This window comes from Schistocerca americana, chromosome 7 (genome assembly GCF_021461395.2).
Source record: "Schistocerca americana isolate TAMUIC-IGC-003095 chromosome 7, iqSchAmer2.1, whole genome shotgun sequence".
Lineage (NCBI taxonomy): Eukaryota > Metazoa > Arthropoda > Insecta > Orthoptera > Acrididae > Schistocerca > Schistocerca americana.
In genome coordinates, this window is record NC_060125.1 from 376,391,004 (window position 1) to 376,403,531 (window position 12,528).

Genomic DNA, 12,528 nt, shown 5'->3' on the forward strand with positions numbered 1-12,528 from the left:
CCAGCTGGCCAAATGTAAATCCAAACTCTGTCAGGTGCTGTTAATGGTGTCTGATATGAGTACACAGCATCCCCATGTCCTTCACAGTGATCAACATCCAATTCTGTTCATGCTGCTTACATACCCTACCAGACCTGGTTATAACAGTAAATATGAACAACGCTAATGCATTCTGGTGGATGTTCTGCCTCTCACAGAGAATTGCTGCTCTAATCATTTACATTCCCTCTGATGGTGTGTACATGTATGACATCCGACCATGTCTTCTGGGTGCTTGTTCTCTTTTTCCAGGCAGTTTAATTAGGAGTGACTGGAAGGCTCCTGATCGCCGTTGTGCCTGCAGGCCTGTTTCAGGGACTGACAATCCAGAGCGGAGACGCCATTAGCCCGTGGGGCATCATGGCGGACGCGAGGAAGAAGGCCTTCAGGCTGGGGGAGGTTCTCGGCCTCTCCACCAACGACTCCCGACAGCTGCTCGACTTCCTGCTGGCACAGGACGCGGCCGACCTCGTAAGCCACAACGACGACGTCATTACAGATGCGGTGGGTTCCGTCTGCAGCTGATGGATATCGTTTGCATTTATTACTAATTTCGAATTTGTTACGAGACTCGAGGTACCGTTTAGTTACTGCCTGGAACGTTTCGTTACTCATATGTTTCCTTCCCCGCTCGCTGTTCGTACCCAACTCGGACCGAGTCGGCTGTTTTCGTATTCCTCCAATTTCTTTTCGTCAGCAGACCCTGAGTAAAGTCAGTCCGGAACCGCGCTGTTGCTACGGCCGCAGGTTCGAATCCTACCTCGAGCATGGATGTGTGTGATGTCCGTAGGTTGGTTAGGTTTAAGTAGTACTAAGTCTCGGGACTGATGACCTCAGATGTTAAGTTCCATAGCGCTTGGAGCCATTTGAACCTGAGTAAAGGATACGTTTTGTTACTTGCATGATTTCCTTCCTAGAGCACAGCTGGTGTCTACTCGCTAGGTTTCGTATTCCTCAGATTTTTTATTCCCAGCTGACCAAGTCGTTATTGACAAGGAGTACCGAACACATTTTGTCACTCCCTACGTTTTCTTTCCGCATGCAGTTCGTGTCCGGTCCGGGTCGAGTCGAAAGTATTCGTTTCGTTACTCATGTAATTCAAACACCGTGCGTAAACAGCATATGGCTTGAGTCACTTGTGTGGCACTGTTAGGCCACAGACAGCAATTAGTTCCAGCTACCTTCGATTGTAAAATTAATTTGTGACCCGCACTGTGAGAAGAGATTAGTTATATTGTACAACGACTCATTATACAATTCATATGAGTTCACATTGACGATAATTTAATACACATTCTCATCGTTCAGTGAACTCACCATGCACTGGAAAAGAAGCTAACAGTGATTTTTTAATTTTGTCCAGAGAAGATGCATGCAATAAAGGAAATGCGATTTGTGTCGACTGTCATGCTCCGTCATGGGAGTGTCCGGAACAAATTAATATATACATAATGAGATTCAATATCGAAAGTAACGAGTAAGGAATACTTTGTAAGGGTATGCGCCTCGACGGTACCGAGTACATATGGTACAAAATTTAATCATCTATTTTACAACATTAGTTTTCTCTCACTGGATTTCCAAAATCCGTTTTCGTAGGCAATTGTGATGAAAAGTACCGGCAAAGCGCGGGAAAACGTAATTCTTTATGCGGTGACAAAACTCGTTGTGTGTAGGTGAACATGGATTTTGTTGGAATGTAGATGGATATTTCGTTTCACAGTTTCTGCTGAAGGGAACGAGTGGAACGAGAGATATCATCCATGTGTTCGAAGGTTAAGGGATGTCTTCAGATCTGGTTGTCTATAGAAAACGTACAGCCATTTTACTTAGTGCTGGAGCAGTCTTTGAAGAGTTCTGGACAGGGTTTGTGAGTCCGACAAGCATGTAATCTCTTCCAGTTCGAGACACTCAGCAACATGGTTTGGATATGCTAAGATGACATAAGGAGTGATTTCATAATGGATGTACCTTGAGGTGGGTATAGGGTTGCGAGGTATCCCGATTTTCACGGGATTGTCCAGAATTTCCAGCTGAAAATCCAATTCCCGACTACACCTTGCCGGTATAGATAAATATCTCGACCACACAAAAATTGACAATATTTCATATAATATTGCGATCTCTGCTTTAACTTTTTCATTTTGGGTTTACAAGTGAGGGACAATCTTATAAAAGTTGTTGAAACTGAAAATTCTTCTTAAGTTTTAGTCACAGAGTTAAGTTGACAAACCCGACTCAACAGCCGTTGTTTTTGAGGAGCGAGTCAGAAATAACACTGCTTAATCGTTCTGTGCAAGAACAACTGAGTAGTATTGTGCAGTTTCCTTCATGATAATATGGATTCATGACACAGTGAAAGCAAAGAAGTGTCATTGCCGAAAGAGAAGCAAATGAGGAAAACTAGGTTCCGTGGAGTATGGTATAAAGTTTACTCGTGGCTTCGACAATATAAAGATGATCATAATACTTACTGTACTGTGTGCCCCTCATATTTCGATGTTTGTCATGGATGCGAAAATAACTTTAGAAAACACCCAAACCCAAACATTAGCCACCAAAACGAAGACGAAAGCTGCGGAAGCATCCTTTGTGTTCACTCAGTTAAAAACAGCCGTAGTTATGTTTTTGTGGACTGATGCAGCAGTTTGTTCTTGCTCACTTTTTTCAAGATTCTAAAATATCTGATAAATATTCTGGATGCACGAATCTTCGGATAGTACATTATTTTTCTCTCGAAGAAAGTGTATGTACAAAACTTATTTTATATTGGTGATGATGAAACGTTTGACTCAGTTGCGCCAGGAACAAAAAGTGAGCTAACCACAGCATCTTTACCACTGAAGAATATCAGCAGCTTTTCCTGCTGATAACGCCTCTGTTAATTTTGGAAAAAACTAAAAATATATACTTCGAGTTACGCAAAGAAAATCGAAACTTGATTGCAACAGCATGTAAATATCATCTTTTGAATAATTCCGCAAAGCGAGCAGCATATGCTCTTTGAATTGATGTAGAAGACGTTGTTATTAAGATATATAATTACTTAATATAATCGGTAAGATTCAACGAACAAAAGGAACTTTTTGCTTGGATGTATATTGAACAGCAGGAAATTTTGAAATACTCTGGTCGTGAAAGGAAGAGTGAAAAACTTCGAACCAATTAAATCATACGCGCGAAAGACGCTCAGAGACATTTTCGAGTATCTGGACTTTATAATGAACATTAGTGGTTATTTCTCATCCTCAAATGCAAAACTTTGATCTGCTGATGCACTTATAACAGACTTATTTGATTTAAAAACACTTTAAAATCTCTCTGAAACAAAGAAAATATCAGTTTTATGGCTCGGTGGCATCCCCAGACATCTTGAAGTCAGTAAATGATGGCTTATGGTTTCAAACATTCAAAAGAGAAACTTCCGATTACTTACTGCACGGTATAGACTTTCTTGATAAAAGATTTGACTTTGAAAAGAGTGCGTACAAAGCTTTCATACCGTTTACATTAACATGGAACAGTGCTCAGTTTTAGAATTCATATAAGTGACTTCCCTGTATGGACTTCTTGTAGACGAGGATTTGCGCAATTAAACACCTTTCTCAAGGAAGAGGAGATAATTGTAAAGTTGAAGTTTGATAATAAGCGGATGAAATTTTTTCGTCCGTGTGAAAACTGTGGAAACCTGTCCAAAGTTGTTTGTTTCGTGTTTTCTATACCTCATTCCAATATTGGCCCAAAAAGAATTGTCAGCATCATGAGGAACACCTGGCGAAGAAACTGTTTGTCAATGGCTATGGTTACACTGGAAGCTGAATTACTGATGAAGATGAATTACTCATTTACGTGCTTAGAGTTTCGTAATTTTCTCGATGGGGAAGAAGGGAAGACCCTACTAACGACATTGAAAAGCGAGCAGGAATATCAACAAAATGAAATACAGTGCTTTCTTACATTGCATTTTGATTTTGGGCCTAAGTGTATTTTGTCTAAGTTCCGTAAAAAATCCCGATTTTGTTCGGACAAAACCTGGCAACCCTGGATGGTGACGACGTCTTTTTTGGAAACTGTCATTAAACGTCAGGCATCGAGCCCGAAGACTTTTGCGAAGTAACACTTCTGCAAAGCATGCTCCAGTCCACCACAGGTATTACTGGGAATTGGTTTTAATAAATGTTGCAAGGTTGGAAAAACGGCAATCAGTCACTTATTAATGCTAATTTATTTTGCCCTTATCTGTATCAGGCTGGTTTGCCTATTGAATGTGGGGGTATTGTTTGTGAGTTGGTGAATTTAACGAATACGGAAGAAAAAAAAAAAAAAAAAAAAAAAGGTCGATCGTTCAAATCTGCATCCGACCATCCAGATTTAGGTTTTCTGTGATTTCTTTCAAAAGGGCATGGTCGAACTCGTTCCTCATCCTTGAATTATTCCGATCTCGTACTCCATTTCTAATGACTAAGGTATGGACGGTACGTTTAACCATAATCTTCCCTGTTTCTGGACAACTGTCACAAACTCCTCAGCCATAGCCGGAATTCAGGGAATCGTCTATAGCTATCTAGGCAATTTTGTAGCTAAAAATGTATGCATATACGGATGACAAGGTCCTAAGGTTTCAAGAAAAGAATGCCGGATGGGGCGCGTGGAGTAGCCGCGCGTCTAAGGCATATACGGATGACAAGGTCCTAAGGTTTCTAGAAAAGAATGCCGGATGGGGCGCGTGGGGTAGCCGCACGCCTAAGGCATATACAGATGACAAGGTCCTAAGGTTTCAAGAAAAGAATGCTGGATGGGGCGCGTGGGGTAGTCGCGCGTCTAAGGCATATACGGATGACAAGGTCCTAAGGTTTCAAGAAAAGAATGCTGGATGGGGCGCGTGGGGTAGCCGCGCGTCTAAGGCATATACGGGTGACAAGGTCCTAAGGTTTCAAGAAAAGAATGCTGGATGGGGTGCGTGGGGTAGCCGCGCGTCTAAGGCATATATGGATGACAAGGTCCTAAGGTTTCAAGAAAAGAATGCTGGATGGGGCGCGTGGGGTAGCCGCGCGTCTAAGGCATATACGGGTGACAAGGTCCTAAGGTTTCAAGAAAAGAATGCTGGATGGGGTGCGTGGGGTAGCCGCGCGTCTAAGGCATATACGGATGACAAGGTCCTAAGGTTTCAAGAAAAGAATGCTGGATGGGGCGCGTGGGGTAGCCACGCGTCTAAGGCATATACGGGTGACAAGGTCCTAAGGTTTCAAGAAAAGAATGCTGGATGGGGTGCGTGGGGTAGCCGCGCGTATAAGGCATATACGGATGACAAGGTCCTAAGGTTTCAAGAAAAGAATGCTGAATGGGGCGTGTGGGGTAGCCGCGCATCTAAGGCATATACGGATGACAAGGTCCTAAGGTTTCAAGAAAAGAATGCCGGATGGGGCGCGTGGGGTAGCCGCGCGTCTAAGGCATATACGGGTGACAAGGTCCTAAGGTTTCAAGAAAAGAATGCTGGATGGGGTGCGTGGGGTAGCCGCGCGTCTAAGGCATATACGGATGACAAGGTCCTAAGGTTTCAAGAAAAGAATGCTGGATGGGGCGCGTGGGGTAGCCGCGCGTCTAAGGCATATACGGACGACAAGGTCCTAAGGTTTCAAGAAAAGAATGCTGGATGGGGCGCGTGGGGTAGCCGCGCGTCTAAGGCATATACGGATGACAAGGTCCTAAGGTTTCAAGAAAAGAATGCTGGATGGGGCGCGTGGGGTAGCCGCGCGTCTAAGGCATATACAGATGACAAGGTCCGAAGGTTTGAAGAAAAGAATGCTGGATGGGGCGCGTGGGGTAGCCGCGCGTCTAAAGCATATATACGGATGACAAGGTCCTAAGGTTTCAAGAAAGAATGCTAGATGGGGCGCTTGGGGTAGCCGCGCGTCTAAGGCATATACGGATTACAAGGTCCTAAGGTTTCAAGAAAGAATGCTGGATGGGGCGCGTGGGGTAGCCACGCGTCTAAGGCATATACGGGTGACAAGGTCCTAAGGTTTCAAGAAAAGAATGCTGGATGGGGTGCGTGGGGTAGCCGCGCGTATAAGGCATATACGGATGACAAGGTCCTAAGGTTTCAAGAAAAGAATGCTGGATGGGGCGTGTGGGGTAGCCGCGCATCTAAGGCATATACGGATGACAAGGTCCTAAGGTTTCAAGAAAAGAATGCCGGATGGGGCGCGTGGGGTAGCCGCGCGTCTAAGGCATATACGGGTGACAAGGTCCTAAGGTTTCAAGAAAAGAATGCTGGATGGGGTGCGTGGGGTAGCCGCGCGTCTAAGGCATATACGGATGACAAGGTCCTAAGGTTTCAAGAAAAGAATGCTGGATGGGGCGCGTGGGGTAGCCGCGCGTCTAAGGCATATACGGACGACAAGGTCCTAAGGTTTCAAGAAAAGAATGCTGGATGGGGCGCGTGGGGTAGCCGCGCGTCTAAGGCATATACGGATGACAAGGTCCTAAGGTTTCAAGAAAAGAATGCTGGATGGGGCGCGTGGGGTAGCCGCGCGTCTAAGGCATATACAGATGACAAGGTCCGAAGGTTTGAAGAAAAGAATGCTGGATGGGGCGCGTGGGGTAGCCGCGCGTCTAAAGCATATATACGGATGACAAGGTCCTAAGGTTTCAAGAAAGAATGCTAGATGGGGCGCGTGGGGTAGCCGCGCGTCTAAGGCATATACGGATGACAAGGTCCTAAGGTTTCAAGAAAGAATGCTGGATGGGGCGCGTGAGGTAGCCGCGCGTCTAAGGCATATACGGATGACAAGGTCCTAAGGTTTCAAGAAAAGAATGCTGGATGGGGCGCGTGGGGTAGCCGCGCGTCTAAGGCATATACGGGTGACAAGGTCCTAAGGTTTCAAGAAAAGAATGCTGGATGGGGCACGTGGGGTAGCCGCGCGTCTAAGGCATATACGGATGACAAGGTCCTAAGGTTTCAAGAGAAGAATGCTGGATGGGGCGCGTGGGGTAGCCGCGCGTCTAAGGCATATACGGATGACAAGGTCCTACGGTTTCAAGAAAAGAATGCTGGATGGGGCGCGTGGGGTAGCCGCGCGTCTAAGGCATATACAGATGACAAGGTCCTAAGGTTTCAAGAAAAGAATGCTGCATGGGGCGCGTGGGGTAGCCGCGCGTCTAAGGCATATATATGGATGACAAGGTCCTAAGGTTTCAAGAAAGAATGCTGGATGGGGCGCGTGGGGTAGCCACGCGTCTAAGGCATATACGGATGACAAGGTCCTAAGGTTTCAAGAAAGAATGCTGGATGGGGCGCGTGGGGTAGCTGCGCGTCTAAGGCATATACGGATGACAAGGTCCTAAGGTTTCAAGAAAAGAATGCAGGATGTGGCGCGTGGGGTAGCCGCGCGTCTAAGGCATATACGGATGACAAGGTCCTAAGGTTTCAAGAAAAGAATGCTGGATGGGGCACGTGGGGTAGCCGCGCGTCTAAGGCATATACGGATGACAAGGTCCTAAGGTTTCAAGAAAGAATGCTGGATGGGGCGCGTGGGGTAGCCGCGCGTCTAAGGCATATACGGATGACAAGGTCCTAAGGTTTCAAGAAAAGAATGCAGGATGTGGCGCGTGGGGTAGCCGCGCGTCTAAGGCATATACGGATGACAAGGTCCTAAGGTTTCAAGAAAAGAATGCTGGATGGGGCACGTGGGGTAGCCGCGCGTCTAAGGCATATACGGATGACAAGGTCCTAAGGTTTCAAGAGAAGAATGCTGGATGGGGCGCGTGGGGTAGCCGCGCGTCTAAGGCATATATACGGATGACAAGGTCCTAAGGTTTCAAGAAAAGAATGCCGGATGGGGCGCGTGGAGTAGCCGGGCGTCTAAGGCATATACGGATGACAAGGTCCTAAGGTTTCTAGAAAAGAATGCCGGATGGGGCGCGTGGGGTAGCCGCGCGCCTAAGGCATATACAGATGACAAGGTCCTAAGGTTTCAAGAAAAGAATGCTGGATGGGGCGCGTGGGGTAGCCGCGCGTCTAAGGCATATACGGATGACAAGGTCCTAAGGTTTCAAGAAAAGAATGCTGGATGGGGCGCGTGGGGTAGCCGCGCGTCTAAGGCATATACGGGTGACAAGGTCCTAAGGTTTCAAGAAAAGAATGCTGGATGGGGTGCGTGGGGTAGCCGCGCGTCTAAGGCATATACGGATGACAAGGTCCTAAGGTTTCAAGAAAAGAATGCTGGATGGGGCGCGTGGGGTAGCCGCACGTCTAAGGCATATACGGGTGACAAGGTCCTAAGGTTTCAAGAAAAGAATGCTGGATGGGGTGCGTGGGGTAGCCGCGCGTCTAAGGCATATACGGATGACAAGGTCCTAAGGTTTCAAGAAAAGAATGCTGGATGGGGCGCGTGGGGTAGCCGCGCGTCTAAGGCATATACGGATGACAAGGTCCTAAGGTTTCAAGAAAAGAATACTGGATGGGGCGCGTGGGGTAGCCGCGCGTCTAAGGCATGTACGGATGACAAGGTCCTAAGGTTTCAAGAAAAGAATGCCGGATGGGGCGCGTGGAGTAGCCGCGCGTCTAAGGCATATACGGATGACAAGGTCCTAAGGTTTCAAGAAAAGAATGCCGGATGGGGCACGTGGGGTAGCCGCGCGTCTAAGGCATATACGGATGACAAGGTCCTACGGTTTCAAGAAAAGAATGCTGGATGGGGCGCGTGGGGTAGCCGCGCGTCTAAGGCATATACGGATGACAAGGTCCTAAGGTTTCAAGAAAAGAATGCTGGATGGGGCGCGTGGGGTAGCCGCGCGTCTAAGGCATATACAGATGACAAGGTCCTAAGGTTTCAAGAAAAGAATGCTGGATGGGGCGCGTGGGGTAGCCGCGCGTCTAAGGCATATATACGGATGACAAGGTCCTAAGGTTTCAAGAAAGAATGCTGGATGCGGCGCGTGGGGTAGCCGCGCGTCTAAGGCATATACGGATGACAAGGTCCTAAGGTTTCAAGAAAGAATGCTGGATGGGGCGCGTGGGGTAGCCGCGCGTCTAAGGCATATACGGATGACAAGGTCCTAAGGTTTCAAGAAAAGAATGCAGGATGTGGCGCGTGGGGTAGCCGCGCGTCTAAGGCATATACGGATGACAAGGTCCTAAGGTTTCAAGAAAAGAATGCTGGATGGGGCACGTGGGGTAGCCGCGCGTCTAAGGCATATACGGATGACAAGGTCCTAAGGTTTCAAGAGAAGAATGCTGGATGGGGCGCGTGGGGTAGCCGCGCGTCTAAGGCATATACGGATGACAAGGTCCTAAGGTTTCAAGAAAGAATGCTGGATGGGGCGCGTGGGGTAGCCGCGCGTCTAAGGCATATACGGATGACAAGGTCCTAGGATTTCAAAAAAAGAATGCAGGATGTGGCGCGTGGGGTAGCCGCGCGTCTAAGGCATATACGGATGACAAGGTCCTAAGGTTTCAAGAAAAGAATGCAGGGTGTGGCGCGTGGGGTAGCCGCGCGTCTAAGGCATATACGGATGACAAGGTCCTAAGGTTTCAAGAAAAGAATGCTGGATGGGGCACGTGGGGTAGCCGCGCGTCTAAGGCATATACGGATGACAAGGTCCTAAGGTTTCAAGAAAGAACGCTGGATGGGGCACGTGGGGTAGCCGCGCGTCTAAGGCATATACGGATGACAAGGTCCTAAGGTTTCAAGAAAAGAATGCAGGATGTGGCGCGTGGGGTAGCCGCGCGTCTAAGGCATATACGGATGACAAGGTCCTAAGGTTTCAAGAAAAGAATGCTGGATGGGGCACGTGGGGTAGCCGCGTGTCTAAGGCATATACGGATGACAAGGTCCTAAGGTTTCAAGAGAAGAATGCTGGATGGGGCGCGTGGGGTAGCCGCGCGTCTAAGGCATATACAGATGACAAGGTCCTAAGGTTTCAAGAAAAGAATGCTGGATGGGGCGCGTGGGGTAGCTGCGCGTCTAAGGTATATATACGGATGACAAGGTCCTAAGGTTTCAAGAAAGAATGCTGGATGGGGCGCGTGGGGTAGCCGCGCGTCTAAGGCATATACGGATGACAAGGTCCTAAGGTTTCAAGAAAAGAATGCTGGATGGGGCGCGTGGGGTAGCCGCGCGTCTAAGGCATATACAGATAACAAGGTCCTAAGGTTTCAAGAAAAGAATGCTGGATGGGGCGCGTGGGGTAGCCGCGCGTCTAAGGCATATATACGGATGACAAGGTCCTAAGGTTTCAAGAAAGAATGCTGGATGGGGCGCGTGGGGTAGCCGCGCGTCTAAGGCATATATACGGATGACAAGGTCCTAAGGTTTCAAGAAAGAATGCTGGATGGGGCGCGTGGGGTAGCCGCGCGTCTAAGGCATATACGGATGACAAGGTCCTAAGGTTTCAAGAAAAGAATGCTGGATGGGGCACGTGGGGTAGCCGCGCGTCTAAGGCATATACGGATGACAAGGTCCTAAGGTTTCAAGAAAGAATGCTGGATGGGGCGCGTGGGGTAGCCGCGCGTCTAAGGCATATACGGATGACAAGGTCCTAAGGTTTCAAGAAAAGAATGCAGGATGTGGCGCGTGGGGTAGCCGCGCGTCTAAGGCATATACGGATGACAAGGTCCTAAGGTTTCAAGAAAAGAATGCTGGATGGGGCACGTGGGGTAGCCGCGCGTCTAAGGCATATACGGATGACAAGGTCCTAAGGTTTCAAGAGAAGAATGCTGGATGGGGCGCGTGGGGTAGCCGCGCGTCTAAGGCATATATACGGATGACAAGGTCCTAAGGTTTCAAGAAAAGAATGCCGGATGGGGCGCGTGGAGTAGCCGGGCGTCTAAGGCATATACGGATGACAAGGTCCTAAGGTTTCTAGAAAAGAATGCCGGATGGGGCGCGTGGGGTAGCCGCGCGCCTAAGGCATATACAGATGACAAGGTCCTAAGGTTTCAAGAAAAGAATGCTGGATGGGGCGCGTGGGGTAGCCGCGCGTCTAAGGCATATACGGATGACAAGGTCCTAAGGTTTCAAGAAAAGAATGCTGGATGGGGCGCGTGGGGTAGCCGCGCGTCTAAGGCATATACGGGTGACAAGGTCCTAAGGTTTCAAGAAAAGAATGCTGGATGGGGTGCGTGGGGTAGCCGCGCGTCTAAGGCATATACGGATGACAAGGTCCTAAGGTTTCAAGAAAAGAATGCTGGATGGGGCGCGTGGGGTAGCCGCACGTCTAAGGCATATACGGGTGACAAGGTCCTAAGGTTTCAAGAAAAGAATGCTGGATGGGGTGCGTGGGGTAGCCGCGCGTCTAAGGCATATACGGATGACAAGGTCCTAAGGTTTCAAGAAAAGAATGCTGGATGGGGCGCGTGGGGTAGCCGCGCGTCTAAGGCATATACGGATGACAAGGTCCTAAGGTTTCAAGAAAAGAATACTGGATGGGGCGCGTGGGGTAGCCGCGCGTCTAAGGCATGTACGGATGACAAGGTCCTAAGGTTTCAAGAAAAGAATGCCGGATGGGGCGCGTGGAGTAGCCGCGCGTCTAAGGCATATACGGATGACAAGGTCCTAAGGTTTCAAGAAAAGAATGCCGGATGGGGCACGTGGGGTAGCCGCGCGTCTAAGGCATATACGGATGACAAGGTCCTACGGTTTCAAGAAAAGAATGCTGGATGGGGCGCGTGGGGTAGCCGCGCGTCTAAGGCATATACGGATGACAAGGTCCTAAGGTTTCAAGAAAAGAATGCTGGATGGGGCGCGTGGGGTAGCCGCGCGTCTAAGGCATATACAGATGACAAGGTCCTAAGGTTTCAAGAAAAGAATGCTGGATGGGGCGCGTGGGGTAGCCGCGCGTCTAAGGCATATATACGGATGACAAGGTCCTAAGGTTTCAAGAAAGAATGCTGGATGCGGCGCGTGGGGTAGCCGCGCGTCTAAGGCATATACGGATGACAAGGTCCTAAGGTTTCAAGAAAGAATGCTGGATGGGGCGCGTGGGGTAGCCGCGCGTCTAAGGCATATACGGATGACAAGGTCCTAAGGTTTCAAGAAAAGAATGCAGGATGTGGCGCGTGGGGTAGCCGCGCGTCTAAGGCATATACGGATGACAAGGTCCTAAGGTTTCAAGAAAAGAATGCTGGATGGGGCACGTGGGGTAGCCGCGCGTCTAAGGCATATACGGATGACAAGGTCCTAAGGTTTCAAGAGAAGAATGCTGGATGGGGCGCGTGGGGTAGCCGCGCGTCTAAGGCATATACGGATGACAAGGTCCTAAGGTTTCAAGAAAGAATGCTGGATGGGGCGCGTGGGGTAGCCGCGCGTCTAAGGCATATACGGATGACAAGGTCCTAGGATTTCAAAAAAAGAATGCAGGATGTGGCGCGTGGGGTAGCCGCGCGTCTAAGGCATATACGGATGACAAGGTCCTAAGGTTTCAAGAAAAGAATGCAGGGTGTGGCGCGTGGGGTAGCCGCGCGTCTAAGGCATATACGGATGACAA

The 12,528-nt window shown here is 48.7% G+C and overlaps 1 protein-coding gene across 1 annotated transcript in view; it reads left to right on the plus strand.

Moving 5' to 3' along the window:
• Positions 1 to 12,528, plus strand: part of LOC124622429 (acetylcholinesterase-like) — an 85,588-nt gene that overhangs the window by 37,629 nt on the left and 35,431 nt on the right. The window contains exon 5 of the mRNA XM_047148124.1: positions 344 to 543. Within this exon, the coding sequence (XP_047004080.1) occupies positions 344 to 543 (200 nt within the window). The remainder of the gene's footprint in view (positions 1 to 343; positions 544 to 12,528) is intronic.